Consider the following 26874-nt stretch of genomic DNA (forward strand, 5'->3'; position numbering starts at 1 on the left):
CAGGGTGACAGCTTCCCACTGCCAGAGGGGAGAGGGTTAGGTAGGATATTGGGAAGAAATCCTTCTCTATGAGGGTGGTGAGGCCCTGATACAAGGTGCGCAAAGAAGCTGTGGCTGCCCCATCCTTGGAGCCAGGTTGGACAGGGCTTGGAGCAACCTGGGATAATGGAAGTTGTCCCTGCCTTCCAAACAGATCCCTTTCCAACATCAACCATCCTGTGATTCCATGATCCTCTTTTATCAAACTGAAATCCTTGACTCCATAAGATGATCCCCAGACTCCACAGTTCATAGAATCATAGCATCCCAGAGTGGTTTGGATGGGATGGAATATTTCAGAGTCATCCAGTCCTACCCCCTGCCACAGGCAGGGACACCTTCCACTATCCCAGGTTGCTCCAAGCCCCATCCAACCTGGCCTTGGGCACCTCCAGGGATCCAGGGGCAGCCACAGCTTCTCTGGGAACCTGTGCCAGGGCCACCCCACCCTCACAGGGAAGAATTTCTTCCTAAAATTGGGCCTCTGTGGAATCCCACTGAGTTGTTCTGTCAGTTCATGGGGGTTGGGATCCCTGTCCATCCACGGTGATCTGTGTGTGACATGCATGGAACGTGTCCCATATTTTCTGTAATCTTTGGGAATTCCTGTGGAATTTCAGGGGTCAGATGACTGTTTGGTGAAGATCTGGGCCACGGATGACGGGCGCCTGCTGTCTACCCTGCGGGGCCACTCAGCCGAGATCTCAGACATGGCCGTCAACTACGAGAACACGCTGCTGGCCGCGGGCAGCTGTGACAAAGTGGTCAGGGTGTGGTGCCTGCGGACCTGTGCCCCCCTCGCAGTCCTGCAGGGCCACTCAGCTTCCATCACTTCCATACAGGTAAGGACTGATGGGGTTGTCCCCTAAACCCTTGAATTAGAATGGTAAAAAGAGCTGTGACAGTCAAGGATAAAATTTTGTCTATGATTTGTCCCAACTCAAGGGTGTTTTTCCTGGTTAACTCAATCCTATGGTGCCCAGGGGATCACCCTCCTGCTTCCATGTGCTTTTAGCTGTGTGATCCCACTGCTGCTTCCTTAGGTCTAAAAAATGGGGGATCTGATGCTCTTTTAGAGCAACTCAGAGAGCAGCAGCATCTCCTTGGCTCAGTGTCTTGGTTTGAAAAGACAGGTATCTGCTAGAGAGAGGCGAGGCCCCTCTAAGAATGAGGAATTCCAATCCCTTCCCTCCTTGTTATTATAATTTGGAAGATTAAAAAAAAAACTTTTCAGCCAGAGCTATGGGAGAAGGAATAACAGTCCTTTACTAGTAAATATAACAGGACAAACAAACAACAACAGCAATTATAATAATAATAAAACAGAACCAAGAACCCCGAGGGGCTTTGTCTCACAAGTCCTGGGCAGTCTGATCTCTTGGGACCCCAAGAGCACCAAGCCGAAATGGTGGAAACTCGGGGCTGATGGCTGGAAACGGTGGGTTGTCCCCAGCAGGCAGGGGGGTGTCCCGGCAGGCAAAGTGAGCAGTGCCGGAGAAGCCGCGGCGGCTGGACCCGGGCTGACCCAAAATCCAGCAGGGCAGGCGAAAAAACTCAGAATTCCTGGGCGCTCCAACAGATGATAGAATTCTCAGGACTGAACCCCTCCGTTAACCGTGGAATCCACGCAGCTACCCGTCACTCGACCGTCCTCCCTGGAAAACCGAGAGCCGAAAAGAACCACTACCCTCAGCTCCCAGGAGCCTTTCCCTCCCGATAAACTAAGTTATCCACCTCTTTTGTACGGGTTAAGCACCCTTTAACTATCAGTATTTAGTCTCCTAGCAACTTATGGGGGGGAAAAATTCCACAGGAAAACTTAACCCCCAACACTCAGCTTGCTGATATATTTGGCATCTTTGGTGGTGCTCCTGGTACAGCACCTGACTCAACACTCTTGTGTTCACAGAGAATATTTGTTTTTCAGAAGGATCAGTTAAAATTCCTTACTCCCCATTTCTTGTTTCCTTGTTATCTTAGCTTGTAGCTTAAAGAGCTGCTCTGGATGTTGCAGCAAATGCAGATTTTCTTTAAAAAATACTCACAATTGCCAGGCAGAAACCTCTAAAAAACAAAAGTCCAGGATGAAAAAGACAATGCCTGCAATTTGGCAGGTGATGCACATAGAGGGGAGAGTGAGTGGGGCTGTTTGGCTCAGAATCCCTCTCTCCTGGAGTGATGCTGTCTTGGATTCAGCACAGGCTTCTCCATTGTGCCAGTATTCTCCAGGAGTCTCATTTCTCCCCATCTTCCCTACACTTCCATTTTTGTCTGATTTCAACCATGTTAAGGTGATTGTGTTAGAAATGTATTTTCCAACTTGGCTTTATAGCTGGTGTATTATTTGTTTACATGTGTGTGTATATATATATATATATATATATATATATATATAATATGTGGGGGTGTGTGTTTCTCTCAAGCTCTTTGATAATTTAGAATATAATCAGTCACTGCTTTTTGAGGAAGCAGTGCTGGATTCCTTTATCAAATTACCAGGTATCCTGGGGATTAAAGGTATTGCTACAGTTATGAAATTAAGAATAAAAAGCTTTCACACTCCTTAGAGAGGTTTAGGAAGATAGAGGAGAGGGGATCCTGCTGTACAGTTGTTCTTCGTTGGGCAGGAATAGTTGTATTTGCCATGTTTGATCCAGTTCTATCCTAGAAAGAACTATTTCCTCATCTTTTTGCCCCATTTACAGGGTCTGGGCTTGTTTCATTTCTCCAGTTCCCTTTGTGTGGTAAAAACAAAGAATTCCTAACAAAAATGTAGGTGTTTTCCATTTCCTCAGCTTTATTTTTATGGAAGTTCAGGTTCTGTGCTTATCCCTGCTCTCTATACTCCCGGGGAGAAACTAATGTGTTAGTGAAAAACATGCTTGTCAACAGGTTTCCAGCATGAAAGAAGAGAAAATAGGAGCTGGTTTAATTGTTACAACTTTTATTTTTAGTTCTCTCCAGCAAAGAAAGGAGCAACTCGATACCTCACTTCCACTGGTGCCGACGGAACAATCTGTTTCTGGCAGTGGCATGCAAACACCATGAAATTCAAGTGAGACTATTTAGATAATTACAATTATTTGAACTCAAGGAGGAATTTATTTTTAATTTTGGCACGGAGAATAATGCTGAGATAATGAAATAAGGGAGTTTTCTTGCTCAATAAACTGGCGTGTGGGGCAGGAGCACTTTGGGATTCTGTGTCATTGGAACCCAAAGGGGAGACAGAGATTGGGATTGTTATTTCTGAGGTTTGTGCTTTGCAAGCCAAAGTTGTGGAAGAAATTCTAGCTTTTACATTCAGGATTAAATCCCTGTCCAAAATGTACAGGCAGAAGAATTAATTTGCTTTTAATCATAAGAATGTACATATGTAGATGTCATCAAACCTATATTTCATTGGGAAGAAATGCTACTGGATTAATGGTTTGGTAGGGTCTGTTTTAAATAGATTCGAATTGGCAAGGATAATGATAAATCCGTTAAATAATCTTCTCAGCTTAGAGAATTATTGTTTTCTTATTAAACTAAGGAAGAAAATTCCTAAAATGAAAAATAAATTCCAGCAAACTTAGTGAGAATTATAAAATAAGGAGATTTAAGATGAGCTTGACCTCAACCTGCTGAGCTGCAGGGAATTGTTTGTGTTGAATAAAGAAGGAAAAATAAAAATATTGTGTTTTGCATGCAGGGATCGTCCTGTGAAGTTTGCAGAGAGGTCCAGGCCTGGTGTTCAGATCTCCTGCTCATCTTTCAGTTCTGGTACATGTCCAGCATCAGCTGTTTCATGAGTCTGAGGCTTTGGCGACAGTTCTGTTTCTTCTCTTTCAGTACAAATAGTGTTAAACCCTTTTCCAGTTAATTTTATCCCTGTCAAATTGTGATTATTGGAAATATTCCCTGCAAAGTGTCTGCCTCAAGCTGCTCTTTCTCTTTTTTCCTATAATTTAAGCTAAAATATCTTGACCGCTTCCAAGGCTTTCAGTCTCTTGTTTTGCACATCAGAGATATTTCTCTGTAACATCCTTTTAAGACTTTACGTTGTAAAGTTTTTGAGTGAAAAGTTGTGGAAATCCTCTGACAAAGATTACACTTTTGCTAATCTTCCAAATTTGGCTGAATTCTAAGAGGATCAATTCAATGTATTGGAAAATCTCAGCTTAACAAACCTCCTTTGCAGCTTTGAATGAGTAAAAATGCTGATTTTTACAAAGAAAATGATGTAATTACTCATTAAATTTGCTTTTTGAAATTGAGAACTTTTGTAGAGCCACATTCCTTTTTTAAAGCCAGAAATCCTGAATTAACTAAGCCCATTTCAATGCAGTAAACCATACAATAGTGCCCTTTTTGAGCAATAATTTAAAGAAATTACAATAAAATAGCTTAATCACTGCATCCCAACTCAGCGATAATTTCTCTGATGTGTGTCAAGTAGATATTGAAACTGCATTTAAATATTTTATTTGACATTACATTGAAATTTTCTGTTTAAAACTAATTCTGAAATTTAAAACTAATTCTGAGAATTCTGAAATTAAAATAAATGAAGTTAAAATAAGTTTTTCTTTGGATGACTTTTCTTCTCACAGAGAATTTTCTGGTTTAGGTGGCATGTTCATTGCAACAGGGAGTACTGACCACGTGATAAGAATTTATTATTTGGGCTCAGAATCTCCAGAGAAAATGGCTGAGCTGGAATCTCACACGGTAGGAGGAAAATCCAAAAGAAAATCTCTTTTTCCCCCAACCTTTTCCTCATTTCAGGAACTTAATTTCTTTACATCCTATTTTTTTTTAATTTACTGTCTAGAATTTGTTTGGCTTTCAACATTGTGGTATTTAAATGCCTGAAAAATTGTGGCATGATTATTTTTAAATCCCTCTGAGGCAAGAGGTTTGTGCAAAGTAGGCTTTATATATTTCATTCCCCCAGAAAACTGAGGGACCAGGTGATTTTCCCTTATTCTTGAAAAAAGTCTGTGTTGGAATGAGGAATTAAAACAGTTTTAATGCACAATGTCATTTTTTCCAATAAACTTGCTGTTGAATGTTTAGTTAAATCCACATAAGACAAAGTAATCCAGAATTTGGACTGTGCTGTCAAAATATGGATCATGATGGTAATTTCATTTAGAAAATAAAGCTTAAAAGCATATTTTTTTAATAATAATGCAGAAAGGTTCCCATAACAATTCAAACTACAAATTTACCACCTCAGGAACATTTTATGGATTAAGCCCAAGGTCTAAATTGATTCCCTGAACTTCAGTGGGAATCACGGCTCTCACACTGAAGTCTCCAAGCCAACACAACTAACAAGTATTTTGCTCACAAAAGAAAAGGATGTTTTCTGTACTGAACAGGTTTGGAGGAAGCTGTAATTCCTTTAATTTCTTTAAGGCCACTCTTAATCCTGCAGACAGCTGTCAGCTCTCCTAAAACAAATCCCAGTTACCAGGAGACAGAAACATTAGTGGGAGTCAGGAGAGCAAATCATGGAGCCAGCACAAGTATTTGGCAAATTAAAGAAAGGGCAAAACTATATCTAAAACATTTGTTTCTCAACGATTTGTAAGTGTTAATGAAGCCAAGGTTTACATTTTTTGGATAAAAATTTTTGATGCACTTTCATGCTAGGTCTAAAAATTGCACGAAACCATCACCTCTCTGAAGTTTTCTATTTCAGTGTTTAACACAGTGTGTCTGGGGAAGTTTTAACTTCAAATACAACTTTTCTGTACTTGAATTTTTTGACAGTTTTTTTATTTGATAAGTAAAAAGCTCATCATGGAGATCTTTTAGGCTGTTTTTCACTTCTGTTTTTTCCTCCCTCTTGTTTAGGACAAAGTGGTTGCAGTACAGTTCTGTAACAATGGTGACAGGTAAGTGCTGGGTTTGGGACCTGACAATGATGATACTTAATTTTCCAAACATTTCATGGAAAATTTGGCACAACAGGAAGATTTGCCCCGTGGGCTTGGCTTAATCTTGGACAAATTATTGCAGTGTGTTGCAAGATGTGTGTCATGTCCACAAGCTTGAACTCGTTGTCCTCTGCTGTAACAACAAACATGTTCTGTAACTGTGCTTTTAATTTGTTTTTTCTTTCAAATATCAAATTGGAACCCAGATTTTATAACCTCTCTGTGTAAGAACCTTCCCAGGTAGCCCCCACAAAGGGGTTGCTTGTGGAGTAAGAGCATTGTAATCAATGAAGTCTAAAGCAAAAATTAGTAAATATCGATGTTTTTATCTCAGCTTTTGCTCCTATTCCTTATTTTGCTGGGCAGGAGGTTTAAAGGATGTGCCTTGTAGTGGTTTCATGTTCACCAAATTTTGTTTGCCAAATTTAGTGTAGTGTTTTTAGTGTTTACTCTCTTTTTTCCCCTGTGGAATAGAATCAGGAGAAGCAAAGCAGGCTCAAAATTAAAGATAAACAAATAGTTTTATTAACACACACTAAAAGAATGGAAAAGGAAAAAAAAAGTTGAAAAAATGAAACTTTCAAAACACTCCTCCCTCTACCCACAAACTGTTAGCTTTCCTACAAAACAACATAGAGAGACACAACGTGTGATTTTCAGTCAGCTTCACCATTTAAACATAATCTTTTATCACTTTGGGAGAGGAGTCACTCTAGAGACTTATGGAGACATTCACCACAAGACAAAAACAGTCTGGTGGCTCCCAATGTAACAAATCTGCAACCGCCTGGAGTTTTTGCAGATTGTGCAGTTTCACTCATTAGCAGACTTTCCCCTGTCTACTCATGGGCCTCTCAGTGTATTTGGGGTACTGTTTAAGAATGCTTCTTCTAGTATAAAACAAGGATTCTCTTCTTCTATCTCTAAAATCGTCTCTATCTCAAAAGAGAGACCTCCTTTTACCCCAGGAGCTGAGGGCTTCAAATCTCTTTCTCTCTAAAATCATCTTCATCTCAAAGGCTCAGACCTCCTTTTACCCTGGGAGTGAGAGGCTTGCCCTGTTCAAGATTCTCAATTAAATCTCAATTATATCAATCCCCAACTTTTGACTAGAACCAGCACTCCCCCAAACAACATTAAGATATTATAAGAAACAGTCCATTTCTCCACAGTTTACATCAGAGAAGTCTGGTTAAAAATGTCCACTTCCTCGATCCCTCTGTCCAATAATATTATCAGTTCTTTCACTTCTGATCCACTGAATTCATGTGGTGTCTTTTCTACTTACATTCTCTCTTTCTTCTCTCTCTCAGGGAAGGGTTAGGCCTTGGAAGCTTCATGTTGCCAGGAAAGGGTTAAATCTGCTTACAGTCGTTTTTCTCTCTCACTGCAGCTCATGGTATTAGATTTTCAAGGATGCGCTGGTCATGGGAGGGGAACTCACACCAAAAGATCAGAGATCAGAGCACTCAGGCAGTCCAGAATCAAAAAACCAGGCAGGATCATAAATGCCTTTTTTGCCCACCCCTCAGTTTAAATTGGGGCAGGCCCCAGCCCAGCCAGGCCTGTAGTTGGTATCAGGGGCCTGGCTGGCGGGCCTGCCCAGCCCCCCTTGCTGGCAGCAGATGTGGCCCGGAGGCACAGCCCGGCCAGCGCTGCTCCTCTGCTCCCGGGTAAGCCCGGCCTCGGCCACCTGGCCAGGACAGTGGGGCCCGACTGACCCCTGGCTGCCATACAATGTTACCTTTCTCTCAGGCCGAAAGGAAAAAAAGAACTGGCTTAAACAGAATCGGGATTTATATGGGCACTTCCCTAAGTCACATTCAACATTCTCAGTGGTCAAAGCATATGTCAGTATCTAAAATTAGCTTCTGATAGGTCCCTGTCCTTTCCAAAACAATTCTAAGGTCCTGACAGGGCAATATTCTATAGTCCTCTTTAACTAAAAACCAAACTGTGTTAACCCATGGCATGCCTTTAAGGGACGAGCCTTCCAAGCCCAACTATAACTGTGCACCTGTACTTGGAGAGTTTTGTCATGTGGAATTATGTGGGAATGTGCTGGGGTAATTGTACCACCAGTTCCTTTCAAGCCATGTGTGAGGGAACGAGGTCACATACTCACTGAAAATTATATTCTGTAATGATGCTTGGAATGGAAAAGGGGTGCCACATTTTTATTTTAATATAAAGAAGTAAAATTAAGAAGAAAATTAATTTGTCACAAGTATTTTCAAACTCTTTTTCATCACAGTGAAAAAAATCAGATCAGGGAAACTGAAAAGGTGGAACAATTACTTCATAAAATTGAATAGATTTGCCTTTTAGGTGTAATTTTGTATATAAATGGAATATACCTCCAAATGTGTTGGCCATCCTGTGATAATGTATTACTTGAGGAGCTTTTTTATCAGTTTCTCAACAAAAAATATTTCTGTGACATCGATGGTTAAAGCATTATGATGTGGTTAAATACATTTGCTGCATGCTTGAAATTTTTAAATAAGGAGGGGTTTAAAAATCAAAATATTCCTGTTCAGCTCCACAGGCAGGACAACCTCCTTGTGCTCCATTTGGCTCTTTCCCTTGCCTGTCTTCACCCTGTCCCTAAGTTAATGCATTATAATTTATGCCAGACTCCTGGCACACAGTTTCCCTTTCTTTGCTGCTCCGGGGATTTGCTGATGTCATTAAAAAGGAAATGTACAGCTCATATGAATTACGACATTGAAGTCATTCCAAGGCCATCTGCTGCTGGAGCCAAATCTAATTAATGTTGTGGACTAGAAACTCTCTTGTACCCTACAGTGTCTGATAGGAAAATTGTAACCTCATGAGTAAGAGAAGTAGAGATGCACAAGTACGCACTTCCAAGTACATATATATAATTTATTGGTGTCCATGCGGGGATGAAAACATCTTTATTCAGAATTTCATGGCTTTTTTTTCCCTTTGCCCCACAGCTTAAGATTTGTCAGTGGAAGCAGGGATGGAACAGCAAGAATCTGGCACTACCGTCAGCATGACTGGAAGAGTCTGATCCTGGATATGGCTACAAAAATGATAGGGTAAAGCAAAGCAAGCAGAAAACACCTCATGGGCACATTTACCTGCAAGCTAAATCATCCATTATATTGAAAACTGGTTATTTGCTTCCATTTTGAGTTGATTTCTGAGCATGTATTGAAAATGTCATGGCTTTGTCAACTTACACAGTTAATTCACCCCCAAATAAATAATAGTCTGTTGGTACTTCCCTATCCTAATGGTTGAGGAATATTTAGTATTTTACACATGAAATAAGAGTGTCAAATAATTTATCTCACAGAAGGAGGTTTTGGTAGAGCCACAGTGATCAGTTGCTTCTTTCTGTCTATCTATCTATCTATCTATCTATCTATCTATCTATCTATCTATCTATCTATCCAACACGGTTCATAGCATTGTATTTCTACCTTAGGTTTCCAAGTAAGAGGTGCAATTAGTGTCTGGTTCTCAGGTTCAGTTAGGGTTTTGAGTTTTTCTTTTTGAGATCCTCAAGTGACTTCTTTAAGGGCCCTGTAATTGAATTGTAATTGAATAACCACAACAAGAAAGAGCAGAAATGGAGAAATCCATTAGGCACTTGCTCTGCAGAATTCTCCATATTTCAGTGGTTGCATTTGCAGTGTTTGCAGTCGGAAGTGTGAGTTGGATTTATTTAGCAGGTTCCTGCTCATTGTGGAGTTTACTGATGTTGATGACTGATAAGAAAAATGCCTTGCAGGAAAAAGCCTAATAGAGCTGAAAGGAACAATTGAGGTAGGGAAGGATGATGGCTTAGAAACAGAGGAGAAAATGTCCTTTTTAAGGAAATAGAGCTCTATAAGTCTCAGGGGCACTAAATATTTCCCGTATTCAGTTTTTACCACTGCAGAACCATCCTTCATTCTCCTGCCTTAGCCAGAGTCACAGAGGTGCCTGTGATCCATCCTCCCCCGAATTTCATACTGAATTAGCTCTCCTAAATGTTTCCATATGTAGTTACTGATTTATTCCTTTTTAAATTGCTTCTTTCCTTAGAAACAATGTGGCATCTGGAGAGGACAAGGTCACCAAGCTGAAGGTTACCATGGTGGCTTGGGATCGATACGATGCCACCGTCATTACTGCAGTCAACAATTTCCTCCTCAAAGTGTGGAACTCATCCACAGGGCAGCTCCTCCATAGCTTATCTGTGAGTACAATTCCAGGGGGGAATCCTAAGTGGATATAGTTCACTCTGAGATTGATTTGAGGCTGAACTCATCACCATTCCCATGACAAGGATTTGGTATTGAAGTATCCAGCTGTCCCCTGCCTGCTGGGAGGAGATTGCACCACGGGGAAAGGAGCTGATGTGCAGAATCCTGGTGATTGCTGGCTGACAGGGAACCCTTTGGAGGCTCCATTTGTGCCCTGATGTCTCCTTCCTCCCCATCCCTCCCCATCTCAGTGGTGATGATCAGTGACACTGCCAAACCTGTGGCAGGAATGGTGACCAAGTACAGTTCCAGTAAATCAAGGTGTCCTGGGTGACTCCCTGATCTGAGATGTCCTCTTAGTAACTCCCAGCACATCTGGAGATACCACATGGAGAAATAAAACTTCTTTTTTTCCCCCTGCTGTCATTGCAGGGTCACGACGACGAAGTTTTTGTTCTGGAGGCTCATCCCTTTGACCAAAGGATTGTGCTTTCAGCGGGACACGATGGGAATATTTTTGTTTGGGATATAGACAAAGGAACAAAAATTCGCAATTACTTTAACATGGTAAGAAGGATCACAGAAGGTTTGGTTTTTTCTTTTTTCACAAAATTGTCTTGAGACAAAAGCAGATTTCATTAAATACCTCCAGAGCCAGTACAGCTGTGAGATCTTTGGTGATCTTGCCCTATGTCTGCCATTAACATAAAATGTAGACTTCCAGGTGGTTGTTCCAGAACATACATTAAAAGTTGGGCTGAAATTTCAAGACAGAGAGAAAATGTGAAGTTTTACTTTGCTATTCAGTTTAATAAATAAAAGTGTAAATCAGTCTTGAGCAAGATGAGAAATCACAGAATGAGGATTCAGTACATGTTGGAGCACAGGGGAAATGTTTGTGAAAATGCTTTTATAGAGAGTGTCTGGTTGTGAAAGGAATTCTCTGTGCTTGGTACAGATTGAGGGCCAAGGCCATGGAGCTGTTTTTGATTGCAAGTTCTCACCAGATGGGCAGCATTTTGCCTGTACAGACTCTCATGGACATCTGCTACTATTTGGTTTTGGATGCAATAAGTATTATGAAAAGGTGGGTTGAATGAATTTTAAACTCTTCCCTGTCTTGACCTGATTTTGTCTTAGAAGTATTTGTGTTACAATTTATTCCCTCACCCTGCCCCAGACAAAATAATAATTAGGTCATGGAGCAGTTGCTGTTTATCTAAATCAAAAAGATTTAGACAAGAGACTTTATAGATAGAGGAGTAAATCATTAACTTCTCTGTCTACCTCTCTTGGCCAATTTTACTGTTGAATTTCTGCATCAGGCCTTTGTAATAAACCACATTTGTGGTAGGAATCTGTTCTCTGTTATAACATTCCTTGTGCTGATCCCAAGTGTAGGAGTTGTGGTTTATGGGAGCCATTCTAGAGCAGCAAGACAGCTGCAAATGGCCATTGATTTATTTACTAAATTGCTTTTCTTTCAGATTCCTGATCAGATGTTCTTCCATACGGATTACCGGCCCCTGATCCGGGATGCCAATAATTATGTGCTGGATGAACAGACTCAACAGGCTCCACACCTTATGCCTCCTCCATTCCTGGTGGATGTTGATGGAAATCCTCATCCCACGAGATTCCAGCGGCTGGTGCCAGGGAGGGAAAATTGCAAGGATGAACAACTTATTCCTCAGCTGGGATATGTGGCTAATGGTATTTTGTCTGAACCTCATGAATAATATGTGTGGCACAGTATTGAGCACCAGCTCCTGGGATGGTGCTGTGAGGATGTATAAATTAATGGTTTAAATTCAATATATAGGTAGAAGAGGGTGTGGGGTGGGGTTATGTGTGGAATCAAATTGACCGGAGGCAAGAGTATTCCAAAATCAGTGGATTTTTCCCAGGTATATGGCAGATGTTTAAAGCATTGTCTATTAATTTCTGTAACTGTGGATGTGAGAAAGAAAGCAGGAAGGTGAAGAAGACATGGAAAACCAGCTTTTGCTTTTAAAAATAGTTCCTTTTTTTGTTGTAGACACAAACTGTAGCAAAATGCTGATCCCCAAAAAAGACCTTCCATTCTTACCTACGGAAGCATCATTTCTTTCTGCTGTTTCTAAGGGTTTGTGATTATATTCTATATGTGGTCTGGAGTTTTGGGATTTTATTGTAACTTCTCTTCTAAACTTTGCCTCCATTTATTATATGAGAGCAGAAAGCCAGCTGGTGATCAGATGTTTTGCAGAGCAGACAAATAGTGGTGCAGAGTTTTAAATGGGATTATTTCTATGGTGTTTGGTAATACAGAAATCCATCAATTTATCAGCATTTGTGGCTTTGTTCTTGTCAAGGTGATGGTGAGGTGGTCGAACAAGTCATCGGGCAGCAAACCAATGATCAGGATGAGAGTATCCTTGATGGAATGATCAGAGAGCTCCAGAGGGAACAAGATCTGAGACTAATTAATGAAGGAGAAACTCTTCCAAACCCTCCATTCAACAGATCCCACTCTGTTAATGGAGGTCAGTGTCCAGCCTTATGTCCATCAGTTCCTTCCTTATCACAGGAAGGACTGATCAAAGTATTAATGGCAGTTAAGAGACGGTGTCTTTGAGGATGCTTTTCTCTCCTCTTCTTGTACACCTTGTTAACCCCTGTGGAGCAGTGGGACGTTCTGTGGATTCCAATAGAGGAATTATAAATTTAAGGGGCAGCTGAGGGCACCCAATGGTCTAACTGGGCTGTATCTGATTGCTTGGAGTTATTAGACTGGAATTATTCCTGCTATAAACCAGTTTCCTGAAAAATAAGCATGAAGTTCACTGTATTGTCTTGATATCAGTGCAGAGATGAAATTTCATAACTGCAAAATGCCAGAATGAAAGGGTATAATTAGGGGCTGTCAGTGGAATAGATTGTTGTGACAGGCTAATGGTTTCCTGCTGCAGCACAAGTGAGCATCAGTGCTAATAAAATAAACATGTTGCTCTGTCTTAGTGTTTCCTTAGAAAGTTTGAGATTATTCTCCTGGTAAGTGTTCTGCTACTGTGATTTTATTTTTAATACACAAAGTGTTTAAAAATCGAAACCACACTCAATCAGATATGAGCAGCTGAGTGAGTGCAGCCAATGGGAGAGAACAGATGCCCAGGACTGTGCTGCAAGTCAGCCTGAGCCTTGGGAGAATCCACAGCTGCTAATAATTCACTTCTAGGTTAAGTGACTGATTACATGTGTTTGAAGTAGATTTCCTGGCAAAGCTCATTAGGATTTGGATGTTGAATTGCTTGTGTTTCAATTCAAGAAGGAGTAAGAAAAATATCAGGGAAAAAATACCAGGGAAAAATATAAAAATGCATTTTTTGCTTTGATCTAAGTTGATATTTCAAAAAGGTTGCCTAAAAGGCAGCTTCAGCTCACACAAAGTCTTTTCTGCTGCTTAGGATATGTTGATGTGTTGTACAGCCCCAGTTCCCAGTTTTATTTGTGTGTCCCTGTAGTTGTGTAAAGGAATTTCCAGATATGAGTAGTGTAGAAATTAAAGCAGTTCCCTTCTAGAACTTGCATTGATCAATGACTGCCCACATGAACTGCTCATTTGAGTAAGTTAATTGGAGTATGTATAAAGTATTTAAATAGCCAGATATTTTTATATAGCTTTGCACAACCATAAATGCAATATCATGTGATTTACTGTATTTAAGCCTGTGGGAATTGTGTTGAGGGATAAGTAAGGATAATGATGGCAATGATTCCATTATCAACCTTTGTTTATCAATCTTTGTGCTGTCCTTAAGCTTTAAATTGTGGATGGGAAGGAATTCTTCCCTGTGAGGGTGGGGAGGCCCTGGCACAGGGTGCCCAGAGAAGCTGTGGCTGCCCCTGGATCCCTGGAAGTATCCAAGGCAAGGTTGGAAGGGGCTTGGAGCAACCTGGGATAGTGGAAGGTGTCCCCATGGCTGGCACTGTTTGACCTCTAAGGTCCCTCCTAACCTAACCATCCTGTGACTCCATGATTTAATTGGCAGTTCATGGACGTGAAGAAGCTCTTTCTTTGTGTCTCCTCCAGCTCTTCGCAGCCCAGGCTTGGACATGGCGTCCCTGCCCAACGTGGGGCTGCGCCGGAGCGGGCAGATTGAGGGTGTGCGGCAGATGCACCACAATGCGCCTCGCAGCCAGATGGCCACCGAGAGGGACCTCATGGCCTGGAGCAGGAGGGTGGTGGTCAACGAGCTCCCTCCAGGCATCAGCAAGTAAGAGGCTCAGTGGGACAAGAGATTCAGTTGTGTACTGTGTAATGATCCTTCCACACTCTTGGAATGATTTTTTTAGTGATGTGTCAGCTTTGGGGCTTGGTTGGTTGGGTTGTTTGGAATATTGGGATCAGAATGGAGAGTTGAGAATGGTAATTCCTTCTTTTCACAATTCAGTCTTTCTTCAGTACTTCAAATACCACATTTCCCTCAAGCTTTATTTAAAAATACTTGAAAATAATTTTAATACATTTGAAAATAATTACAGCTGCTCAGCTAACAAGTTTTCTTCTTTTACTTGTGATTCCAGGAGCAAATGGATGGATGCTGCTAGGGGGATTTATGCACAGATTTCTTAGAGCAGCACAAGTATTTTAATGTGTATATTAAGGAGGCTGTTGAGTTCCATGATGATTTAATGAATATAATGTGTGTTTCTTATGTATAATTAGGGTCCAGGAAGAATGTCGAGCTGCCAAAGGTGAAATAGAAATCAGTTTATACACTGCTGACAAGAAGAGAAAGCCATCCCACACCTTACAAAGGGTGAGTTAATGCCCTGGAAGAGACAGCTTGGGTGGGAAGCAGTTCTGAGCACTGAGCAACAAAAATATGACCAACAAAAAAACCCAAACCAATTTTATTGAATTATTTAGAAGATCAATAGTCCTAATTGTTTCTCTGGCTCACTGTCTTCTTCCTTCTGTAACTGTGATTTGGCTGTCTGTAATATCCAAATAGTGGTAAATCTCTATCCTTGAGGCTTCAGTGGTGGGAAGATGCTGGGAAAGGAAAATCGCAGAGCCACAGTGGATTTTCAGTTTGACTTGTGGAAAGTAGAGGTGCCAAATTTTCACAAGGGGCTGGATTTATCTTATGCAGAGACTGCAGGAATCTTATAGAAAAAAATGGTATTTTCAATCATTTCCTTTCCAAAGACTGCTACTTTATAAAGTAGAATTTCTGTTGAACCAAAAATCCACACCTAAAACATCCACAATGTGTCAGAGATATTGTCTAATTCTACAGTGATTTCTTACTGCTCAATTGTAACTGGGGTGGAACACTCAGCCACTGTAACCAGACACTTTTTAACTGTGTAACTCATGAGTAACTCCCTGATTCGTCTCTGTTTGTCCCCATGGCAGAGCGAATTCCAGGTGGGAGGCAGCCGCTCGCTGCGCAGGAACCAGCGGAAGTGGCAGCACGCGTACCAGACCCGCTCCACCATTGAGTACAGCCAGCAGGAAGCCAGCCAGAACCCCTGTGCATGCCACGAGTCTGACAGCTCCTCTGAGGTCTGAGCCTCCCAGCAGTCTCCAACAGCTTCCCTGTTCCCAAATCCCAGAGCATGTTAAGGCGTGTCTGCTGGAAGGAGGAAGTTTGTGCAGCTGAAGCTCAGTTTGGGCTGGTGGGGGGCAGTAAAAAGAGATTTTTCAAATGTATTCATGGCAAAAGGCAGTGTAAAAATAACATTGGTCTGTTCCAGGATGGGGAGGGTCACCTCACAAACAGGGACAGAGCAGAGGGATTTAGCACATCCTTTGTGTCCATCTTCAGCATGGATGATGGAGCAAGGGGGTCCCAGTGCTCTAAGCTGGAAGGCCATGACTGAGAGTGATCAACTCCCAGTCAGCCCTGAACTTGTGTGGGATCTGCTGCTCCAGCTAGATCCCTACAAATCAACGGGGCCAGAGAGAATTCATCCAAGAATCCTCAAATTGCTGCTGATGCCATCACAAAGCCTCTCGATTTTTTGAGCAGTCTTGGGAATCCAGAGAGGTTTTGATAGGGACAGAACCCAGGGAATGGCTGGAGCTGTGCCAGGGCAGTCAGGCTGGATTTTAGGAAAAGGTTCTTCCCCCAGAGGGTGCTCAGGCTCCCCAGAGAATGATCACAGCCCCAAGGCTGCCAGAGCTGCAGGAGCATTTGGACAATGCTCCCAGGGATGCACAGGATGGGATTGTTGGGGTGTCTGTGCAGGGCCAGGAGCTGAACTCTGATCCTTGTGGGTCCCTTCCAGCTCAGGATATTCTGTGATTCTCCACATGGGAAGAAACACTCAGGTCATTGAGTCTCTGGGATTTGTGGTGTTCCTGTGGCATGTTGGTCTTGGAGAGTAAAGGATCATTTACCTAAATGCCAGGACAGTGTTCAAAAGTAGCTTAAAACAGCTCCTATATTTTTGGAAACCTGAAACATTTTCAAGTAAATATAACTGGCTTGTGTTAAACCACTTGCTATTTTGGGATTTCATACAGCACATGGATTCTGGGTCAGGACTTTGATTTCATTTTGCAGTGCTTTGATTTCATCTACATCTGTAGACTGCTGTTGAAAGAGGTTAAGTATTGGTATTAATCATTGATTTTGCCAAGGGAAGAACTTAAAATATACCAGATCAATATAACTTGTTCTCCTTAAGAGACTGAACATTGTTGCTTTGTAAATGCATTGAAAATACAGGACAGCTCAAAAAGCTGGGCCCTGGGCACTAAAATTTATTAATCAAACACTTAAATAAGAACTCATTCTATAGTTCTGATATAATTAAAACTCACATTTGTTTCTGTAAGAGCTATATAAGGATATATTATATTAATTAAGGTATAGGGAGAAGTTGTGAATTTATTTCTTTAAAGCTCACCAGCCCTTGAATACAAAGCTCTCCTCAAGTGACACAACTTGCTTGCAAACAAAAGTGATACATTTTACCCTTGGCCCCAGAGTGAATTCTGTTGTTTTCTCTACAGGAAGATGAGACTGTTGGCACAAGTGATGCATCCATGGATGATCCTGTGGCAGCCTGGCATAGTGAAAGCAGTTCCAGGTACCTCCACTGGGCTCTGGATTGGTAACACTGGTTTATTATGGGATTTAAGTGGGACAGTTGATATTGAGATACTCAGACTTCATTTTGAAGACTGATTTTTAACCAGTTTGTCATGAAACATTTTACATTGTGATTTCTTTTCTGTTCTTTTTCTTTTCAAAGTCAAAAACAATTCTAAAAAACCTTTTATAAGAAAATATTGTCTTTAATTAAGAGCTACTTGAAAAAAATCAATGCCAGTTTGCCATATAAATACTGTACATGTATTATTTGGTATTAAAGAAGTCAGAACTGGATTTTTAGGGAAGTGCTCTAGTTCTTTAAATGTTTCATGCATTTTTTCCTGCCAGTTCTTATGAAGTCAGTCTGTGAATCAGTGAGGTTATGAGAATTTATATCAGCCATAGAGGTAGTTTTACTGTAAGTTTCAAATTGATAAAAGAATTTACTGAAATCACAAAATCAGAGAGCACTTTTTTTTCTTTAAATTCACATGATAACAAAATTCTGTGCTAATCCTGAGCAGAACCAGGACAGCAGGTTGAATGTTTGGACTTTTCAATCCACTGTGAGGAAACTGAAATTTTTTGTTCTCTTTCTTACAACTTTTTTATTATCTGCAGTGATTCATCAAGTGAATATTCAGACTGGACAGCAGATGCTGGGATTAATCTGCAGCCTCCAAAGAGACAAACCAGGCAGGCAGCTCAGAAAATCTGTAGTAGTTCTGAAGATGAAAATATGAAGGGAACAAAAGGGCTGGAGCCAAAGCGAAGGAAACTTAAACAGCCAAGGAAAAAGGTCAACAAGTGTAATTCTTAGTGTCTTTTGTACTTTATGAATATAAACTTGGGTTTTAGTGGTTGCTTTCAAAGTAAAATTTTTCATAAATGGGTATAGAGTAAAAAAAAAAAAAATATAGAGATCACAGTAATTGTGGTACCAGTGGTACCAAGAAATTTTATTGTTTGTTTTCTTGTGCTTCCATGTTTCCCAGAGGTGGTTCTTTATTACAAATGCCATTTTTTCTCCCAGATTTATGCTCTTCACCACAGTCAAGTTTACAACAGGGTGGTTTTGTAAAATTATAATGGATCTGTATTGTATTGACATGGTCAGATTTCTTTTTCCTGGTATTTTTTTTTAAAGACATTTAGAATACTTATAAAAACACAATTTATTTCTTTATTATAGAACCACAGACTGCTTTGGGTTCGAGAGATCTTAAAGATCATCTTATCCCACCTCCCTGCCATGGGCATTTTAATGACTTATGAAGGTTTTAATTTTCAATTATATTTATAACAAACCTGTCTTACTCTCTGCTATTTAGTGGAGATTTTGGGAAAGATGACACTCCACAATTTGCTTTTCCTTGTATCTTACCTGCAGTAACTGCTGCATGATGCGTTTTCCATAGTAATTAACTGTATTTTGAATATTGTGTTGATTGCATTCTATATTAATGCAAATATTTAACTTCTATATGTAACTTACCTATATTATCTCCTGATGTGCTGTGATTAGAAAGCCAGTGGGCTGCTGTCCCTGGAAGGGGAGCCCAGTGAGGAGTGGCTGGCCCCACAGTGGATCCTGGACACCATTCCTCGGCGCTCGCCCTTTGTGCCCCAGATGGGAGATGAGGTACTGCCCTCAGCAATTCCCACATTCCCAGGGGAATCAGCAGCTCAGCTTGCTTAAGACTGTTCTACCCAGCAATATTTGCAGGGAATTGTGCTCCAGACAGGCTGAGTTTTGATAACTTTGTTAATTCCCAGACAGTTTGTTGTTTACAGATCCACATCCCACATCCCTTTTTCTGCACAGATAACTTGGGATTAGCAGGAAAAATTGGTTGTGCATCTTCACCTGCACATTTCTTAATGATCCCAGTTTTAAAGCACAGAGCAGGTGCCAATTTGGGGGCTGATATAAATATTTTTAACAAAGATTGTTTTATGATGAAATAAATAAGTGTGCAATGTGTTCTGAAAGGGATAAAACCTGGTATAGAATGAACAGGAAGAGCACAATCAGTAAAATAATTTTTCTCTACTTTTTTCATTTGCTCTTCTTTCTCTCTTAATTTTCTCTTTTAAGATCATATACTTTAGGCAAGGCCATGAAGCTTATGTGAGGGCTGTGAGGAAAGCCAAAATTTATAGTATTAACATGCAAAAACAACCGTGGAACAAAATGGAACTCAGGGTAAGTTCAAGAAATACTTCAAAGAGCTGAATGTCTCTGTAATGTTAAACTGACATGAAAAACCAGCATGAAAAAGTAAAGAAAGCATTTCTTTAAAATGTTAATATCAAAGTTTTAATTGTAAATATTAAAGTCAGTTTTTATTAACACAAAGTCTTTACATCTGTTCACTTCCTGGTTTTGGACTTGATTCTCAGGGGTCTCTTTCAACACAAATTATTTTTGCTTGAACACTGAATTCATTCAGAATCCAGCACTGCAGAGATATCTGTGGTTCTCTCACCACTCTACAGTGACCTGAGCATTTGGGTTCTGTTTCTTGTTTTTAATGCTGTGGTAAGAAATAAGAAATCATGGTGTAAACACCTGAATGTGTGCAGGAATTCTCTTAAACACTGAATCTTGCTTTGAATGAGTTCCCAAGACTTAATCCACAATGTTGCCATATTTTTTCCTGCTTTCCTCAGGTTTCATATCAAGAGAAAATGCCATATATGTGCTCATATTCATTTAACCATGCCAGTGATTCTATTAATGAAAATAATTGCTTTACTGGGAAAATACCCAGTTACCAGTCCCAGATATTCAGTGATTCCAGCTGTAATTTTCCAAGGCATCATCAGTTTGTGAGGAAAATGAAATAGCTGTTCACTTAGGATGGGCTTTAACAGGACATGAACATAAAGGCTATTGTGAAATTTCCGTTTTTAGAGGAAGAATTTCCTTTTTTCCCCCTGTGCAAGAGTGAGGGGCCCTGGGGTAGGTCAGGGAGAACCTTTGGTGTGTTTAAAACTGGGTTTGTTCCTTAGAACCTTCTTAAATAATTTGTAGAAAGCCTGCTCACAAACCTGCCAAGGGAATGAGCTTCTTTATTTTTCTTTTTGAGGTGACAGTGATTGATTTTAGTATTTGGAGGAGAATATTTAATGGATGAAATTACCTGTGCTGTATAGTGGAAACATAATTGGGTTTTATTAATGTTTCACTTTAAAATGGATAATTTTGTTGTTGGCAAGGTAAAATAATGCTGTTCCATGCTTGCTAACTAGGAACAAGAATTTGTGAAGACTGTAGGAATTAAATATGAAGTTGGGCCTCCCACACTCTGCTGCTTGAAGCTTGCATTCCTGGATCCAATCACAGGCAAAATGACAGGAGAATCCTTTTCCATAAAGTAAGTCACTGGAATGCTGATGACATTCTTCAAGAGCTTTCCTTGCAGTGTAGAAGCTTCCCCCTCCTCCTTTCTTATTTCCTGTGCAAGGCATGATGATGGCAGTAATGATTATCCCAAATGCATGGAATTTGAGGACTGTGTAGTTCATCTAGAACTGTATTTCTGGGTAATAATAATTTTTTTTTGTCTTATTTCCTGAAGGTACCATGATATGCCAGATGTTATTGATTTCCTTGTGCTGCATCAGTTTTATAATGAAGCCAAAGAAAGGAACTGGCAAATAGGTGAGTAGTTTTTTTTCCCAGTTCCATGTGTTTTGCACCATTTCTGCAGCTGTTTAATGGGATACAGTGTCTTTATTACATGACGCAAGGGACTATACACACGTGATATTGTAAAGATTATTGGAAACTTTTATTTGATGTTTGCTGCAATTCTAGTTGAAAAAAAAAAAAAAAGATAAATAAGAGACTGTTCCAAGGGCAGTGAGAGCAGGAGAATCTCCTGATGTGTTGGGATCTGAGGTATGAGGCAGCTGTAATTCCCAGAGATAGGCAAGTCCTGCCCTGAGGGCAAGAGCTCAACTCCTGTGGTGCAAAATGTAAGGATGGAAATAGTGCATTCACAAAAGAGGGAGTTGATTCTCTAAAAGGAAATATTTAGCAATTCCTGATGTTGTTCTTTTTCTGAATGCAATGTTTGCCCTTCCAGGGGATAGATTTCGCAGTATCATTGATGATGCCTGGTGGTTTGGGACTGTGGAGAGTCAGCAGCCTTTCCAGGCAGAATATCCTGATAGTTCTTTCCAGTGCTACAGTGTCCAGTGAGTATTTCCATGTCCTGGGGCTCCTACACAACTCAGAGAACTTCAAAAATAGGATCAAGAACCTCAAGAACTAGAATCACTTTTTCCATTTAAATACATACCCAGACACTTTATTTACTTATTTAATTTCACGTATTGTACTTCTTATTTGTTACTTACTATTTATTTATTTTAGAATATTTAGCATATTTCCTTATTTGAATATTTACTTATTTAATTTTTGAATTTATTCCTAAAGCAACACTTCTGGTATAAACAGCAGTGCAGTGACTGTATAGGAGATACAAGAGGAAAATAGGGAGTTGAAATGTCTTATTCCTAACTGGAGTGACCTTTTGGGTCAAATCTGGTAAAGAAAAGGTGTGTCTTTATATTCAGCTCTAACTTGTGAATTTTAATGAATTTTTTAATAGCTGGGACAACAACGAAAGAGAGAGGATGAGTCCATGGGACATGGAACCGATTCCAGAAGGAAGTAAGTGTGTGTTGGATCCATGTCCCTGCACAAAGCAAACAGCTTTGGGGCCCTGGATTTACTCTCTGGAATTGTTCCTCTCCAGCTGCATATCCGGAGGAGGTCGGTGCTGGAGTTCCTGTGACCCCAGAGGAGCTGACAGCTCTTCTCTACAAACCCCAGGAAGGAGAATGGGGGGCCTATTCCAGAGATGAAGAATGTGCACGAGTAATCCAAGGGATTGAGCAGCTTCTTTCCCTCGGTATGTTTGGAGAGCAAAGGGAGGAGGATTAACAATATCAGGGAGATGGCACAGGACTGAAGAGTAGATGACATGGAGTGCTGGGACTTGGTGTGGAGTATTTGAAATGTACTCAACTAAATGACTGAAAAGAGTCTTTTAAATTTTATATTTCAGTTCCCAAGCTAAATCCCCTTTTATTCTGGGGCTTCACCTGATTTCTTTCAGTGGGGCTTCCCAGTGGGTCATATCTAAAGGTGAAAGAGCAAAACATATAATTAAACCCCTCAAAACCAACCAACAAATCCTCACTAAATACTCTCACCTCTAAATTCCTTGTAACTGGTTTGTAATCATTTAATAGCAGACTGTGCTTTAAAATCTGCCTCTGTTTACACCCAGGACACGTCTGTGTTCTTACTTGATGTTGCATGTTGTAGTATTCCTGTTGTAAGTGCAAATACCGCGTTCCTTTCAGTCAGATTGGCTGCTGGCACACGAATCTCAGATGTGATACTTAAACAAAAAGTGCTTTTTCAAGAGTAGGAATAGATGGTACAAGAGGAGGAACCCTGCCCTGTGGGTAATGACATTCTCAGCTGTAGATCTGCGTTGCTTTTACTGAATTCTATGAAAGAAACCCCAGAAACCATTAAAAGGAATCTTGGTATAACATCCCTTGGAGGCATCTAAATGATTGTGGTCTTTTGTCTTGCAGACATTTCTAATCCCTTTGCTGTTCCAGTGGACCTTAGTGCCTATCCCATGTATTGCACTGTCATTGCTTATCCAACTGACCTCACCACCATCAGGAGGAGGCTTGAAAACAGGTTTTATAGGTGATTTTGGGTTTGTAGCTGACATTTATTGCATTTATTAGTATGTGGAGCTGAATGCTGTTTAAAGTCCCTTCAGCAACTGCATGAAATCAGATTGGCCTTGGGCAAAGTGAGTCTTCCTGAGTAATAAATTCTTCTGGCCATGTTAAGGCAAAAGCTGCTGTAGCTGGATCTGGAGTGTTGGTTTAACACCCTGAGCCTGGTTCTGTGTTGGAGGCAGAGCATGTTTGCTTTGTTTCTATCCCTGCTGCCTTTGAGCAGGGTCTTTGCTTGTGTTGCAGTTGCCAGAAGGGGACTGAATAATGCTGGAAACTGGAAATCTCAGTTTTTCCAGTTAATTTGGGAATAAATAATGTCCTGCTCTTATTTTCCCCTCTGAGGACCACCTGATCTGAATTCTCAATTCCATATTTTACCGAAGAATCCTACTGAATGTGGAAGAAAAATAACATACACCTTCCTCTCCATCCCATTCCTTTAATTTTGTGTATTTTTCAGGAGAATCTCTGCTCTGATGTGGGAAGTAAGATACATTGAACACAATGCCAGGACTTTCAACGAGCCAGACAGCCCCATAGTCAAAGCAGCCAAAATTGTGACAGATGTCCTGCTCTGCTTCATTGGGTGAGTTTGGACCTCACAGACCCCACTGCTCCATTTCCTTGGATCTTTCATTGTGTACCTTGGTTTTTGTCATTGTCCTGCAGAGATCAGAGCTGTACTGATATATTAGAAATATACAACAAGGTAAAAGCCGAAGACCTGAGCAGTACTGATGAGGAAGAGGAGGTAAGATCATTTCCTTCCATTTTAAAATTCAGCACATGAAAGAAATTTTGATTTTTGTCGAGTCTTTATTTTATGGGTAATTGCACTGAGTTTTGGAGATGAGGCTGTTTAGGCTCACCTGGGACAATAAGCTCCCTGAAGTAAAAATGTTTCTTGGAACTGTCTGTCTTTAATCTTCTCTCAGTACATGATGTTTTGTTGGAAGTATGAGTAATGAGGGGAGATGGGAAGTGGAGCTGTTAGTCAGAAGGACAACAGCTCTCCATTGTCAGAGGCAGCAAAGCTGATTTCCTTATGTAATTCTGTGTCATTTCCCATCAGTTGATCCCTAGAGTGAAATGTCAGGTAGAATCCAGGGTAGATATCTGCCTTGAGCTGCTTCCCTCTCCTGACACCTTCTCCCCTTCAGTGCAGTTTGAAATGTGCTGTAGTTCCTGTTGCCAAGTGCCCTGTGGTGGCTATTGGCTGGTTTTTAACCCTTTTTCTATGGCTGAGGGTTATCCAGACCTGCCTGTTTGTGATCATTCCCTTTGTCTTTAGGTGGCAGAAGTAGATGTGGATTCAGACGCTCCAGGCACTTCCTCTGGGAAAAGACGAGTGAGTAAAATTTCTGCTTTGGTAATTTTTTAAAAATTTTGATTAAAAAAATATATCTCCAGCAGTCAAATTTTGATGCAACTAATAAATACAGCAAGACTGGAGCTGAAATATTGCAGCTTCTCATGGGTTTGAGTGTTATATATGACCAGAAAAGGCAAATTTGTTTAATTTGTCTAATTTGCATATTGCTATGCCATCAGCTCTGCTTTAATATTCCTGAATTTCTGTTTTTAATTGGGGAATGCTTGGAAATTAGTAGGAACTTCAAGGGAACAATGCGAATATTCTGATACCATCTGCAATACCTGTTTCCCTGCAGGTGAGACGAAGAGTGAAGAAGCAGCCCATGAAAGCCAGTGCTGATGCTTGGAAGGAGCAGTGCCAGCAGCTCTTAAACCTGATTTATGAACGAGAGGACTCAGAGCCTTTCAGGCAGCCTGTTGGTCTCTTCTCTTACCCTGTAAGTGCAGCTTCCACATCTAGAATTGTTTCTCCTTTGGCAGAACATCCATGCTGGGCATGGCTCTGTCTTCTCTGTTTGTGAGCTAATGTTTTCAGGGAATTATCTGCAACAACTCTCAAAGTAAAAGAGTGACTTGAGCCACTGGATGAACACTGAGGCAATGTTACTGCTGTAGGATTTCAGAACTTTGATTTTTCTCTTGTGTGTTCTCACAGGATTATCAAGATATTGTAGACACTCCCATGGACTTCAGCACTGTGAAAGAAACCTTGGAAGCAGGAAACTACACCAGTCCCTTGGAATTCTACAAAGATATTCATTTAATATTCTGCAACTCTAAAGCTTACACTCCTAATAAAAAGTCTCATGTAAGTAATAAATTTTAATGCCTGTTTTTTAACAAAGACCTTGGCCCTACATGAATAAAACACATGATATGAGGTCTGAAGAGCAAAGCACTGCTTGGTGTAATAAAAATAACCAGAATACACCAATTCTGTGGTTATTAACTTGCTTCATTCTGCTCTCCCAGATGACTTCTAACATCCATTTTCATCCAGGACAATGGTCACTTGCAGTTGTTCCTTGCAATATTTGTAACAGAAAACTGGTCACCAGTTGCTTTTATTTTTTTCAGTAATTTATCCCTGTAAACAAGTCTATCAGCTTGATAACTGCATATATTGTGAATGAGGCTACACAAAAGCAAGGCCTAGAAAGAGGACAGGAAAGTGGTTTAAAGATTTTGACATCTGGTTTACAGAAATTAGGACTGAGGACATTTTGGGTTGCTTCTCTATAGCTCTGTAAGGGTGGTGTAAGGACAGTTCACCAGGGATTTAGTGCAAAACCAAAGGTGAGGAGACATGAAATCCAATTGTTTTTCCCTTGGTATTCAAGTTATCTTAAGGCCTGCTTCCATGCTTCATGGGGATTGACAAAGGGGACTGTATTCCAGTAATCCAGAAATCCATTTTCCTTCAACTCTGAAAATATTTTGTACTGTTATTAAATCCTTGTATGAAAACACTTTCTATTGCAAGAATACACATGGCCCATGGAAGGAAATAATCTGTAAAGAACCTCATAGTGGAACATCACTGTGAATTTTTTCTTTGTGTTACAAAGTCTGGACATCTTTGGAATGGTTTTTGGTCGATCTTCAAGTTACTCAACTCTAATAAGCCTGACCACTTTTCCTCACTGCAGATTTACAGCATGACCCTTCGACTCTCTGCCTTATTTGAGAATCACATGAAAAACATCATCTCTGAGTATAAGTCAGCAATGCAATGTCAGAAGAGGAAAAGGCCTCGCTATCGAAAACGGCTGAGGAGCAGCAGCAGTTCCCCCTCAACCAGCAGAGCATCCAGGTAAAACAGGGATGGTGAGCCTTGCTGGCAGTGCCATTCCAGAGGACGGGGTAGATGTGCTTTTGGGAATAACCAGCAGCAGTGTTGCTCATTTCCTGATGAACTTGCTCTTTTGGGAGATAAAATCATGCTCAGTTTGTAGTTTGTAATTCTGGTAAGTGAAAGATGATGTGGTTACAAGTGTTCCCTCTGGAGGAAATGAAAGATCAACTGTCTCTTTACCTTTTAACTGTTGAAAAAGTGTTGTGCAACACTTCCCTACCTTCATCTGATACATTATCTAAGTAAACTGACTGTTGGTTTTAAAAGGGGAGATAAGATCTTGTCCCTGCAAACTCCTATACCTTTAGCAAACAGTACCATGGTGTAACTATTTTTAGTGTTATCACACCGGTGGAAGAGATCACTTTGCAGGAGAAATCAGTTTTGTATTTGAGTCTTTGGTGATAACAGATTTCTGTCTTTGGGGTATTCTGTGTTTGCAGCCCAAAAGGGAAGCAGAAGCAAATGAAGATTCAACCTAAACCCAACCAAAATACCTCACTGCCCCTGACCAGGACTGACTCTTCAGTCTCATCTCATGGTGAGGAGAAATCCAGCCTTTCTCTTAGAGCAGCTTGTCT

General features: G+C 40.6%; 1 protein-coding gene across 3 annotated transcripts in view; it reads left to right on the forward strand.

Moving 5' to 3' along the window:
• Positions 1 to 26874, forward strand: part of LOC120764831 (bromodomain and WD repeat-containing protein 3-like) — a 52932-nt gene that overhangs the window by 18126 nt on the left and 7932 nt on the right. For 2 of the 3 annotated variants that reach the window (XM_040088900.2, XM_040088902.2), the window contains exons 8-38: positions 660 to 881; positions 2994 to 3094; positions 3734 to 3804; positions 4652 to 4752; positions 5887 to 5927; positions 8933 to 9037; positions 10032 to 10185; positions 10625 to 10759; positions 11151 to 11279; positions 11680 to 11905; positions 12547 to 12717; positions 14265 to 14448; positions 14901 to 14994; positions 15597 to 15746; positions 17202 to 17278; positions 17905 to 18082; positions 18809 to 18925; positions 19382 to 19489; positions 20539 to 20663; positions 20868 to 20950; positions 21378 to 21489; positions 21906 to 21967; positions 22053 to 22208; positions 22906 to 23026; positions 23525 to 23650; positions 23734 to 23815; positions 24356 to 24412; positions 24735 to 24875; positions 25094 to 25246; positions 26088 to 26251; positions 26737 to 26834. In XM_040088900.2, coding sequence (XP_039944834.1) covers positions 660 to 881; positions 2994 to 3094; positions 3734 to 3804; positions 4652 to 4752; positions 5887 to 5927; positions 8933 to 9037; positions 10032 to 10185; positions 10625 to 10759; positions 11151 to 11279; positions 11680 to 11905; positions 12547 to 12717; positions 14265 to 14448; positions 14901 to 14994; positions 15597 to 15746; positions 17202 to 17278; positions 17905 to 18082; positions 18809 to 18925; positions 19382 to 19489; positions 20539 to 20663; positions 20868 to 20950; positions 21378 to 21489; positions 21906 to 21967; positions 22053 to 22208; positions 22906 to 23026; positions 23525 to 23650; positions 23734 to 23815; positions 24356 to 24412; positions 24735 to 24875; positions 25094 to 25246; positions 26088 to 26251; positions 26737 to 26834 — 3844 coding nt within the window. Of the gene's footprint in view, positions 1 to 659; positions 882 to 2993; positions 3095 to 3733; positions 3805 to 4634; positions 4753 to 5886; positions 5928 to 8932; positions 9038 to 10031; positions 10186 to 10624; positions 10760 to 11150; positions 11280 to 11679; positions 11906 to 12546; positions 12718 to 14264; positions 14449 to 14900; positions 14995 to 15596; positions 15747 to 17201; positions 17279 to 17904; positions 18083 to 18808; positions 18926 to 19381; positions 19490 to 20538; positions 20664 to 20867; positions 20951 to 21377; positions 21490 to 21905; positions 21968 to 22052; positions 22209 to 22905; positions 23027 to 23524; positions 23651 to 23733; positions 23816 to 24355; positions 24413 to 24734; positions 24876 to 25093; positions 25247 to 26087; positions 26252 to 26736; positions 26835 to 26874 lie in introns of those variants that run through there. The other variant, XM_040088903.2, reaches the window with a different exon arrangement.

Source organism: Hirundo rustica, chromosome W (assembly GCF_015227805.2).
Source record: "Hirundo rustica isolate bHirRus1 chromosome W, bHirRus1.pri.v3, whole genome shotgun sequence".
Classification (NCBI taxonomy): Eukaryota; Metazoa; Chordata; class Aves; order Passeriformes; family Hirundinidae; genus Hirundo; species Hirundo rustica.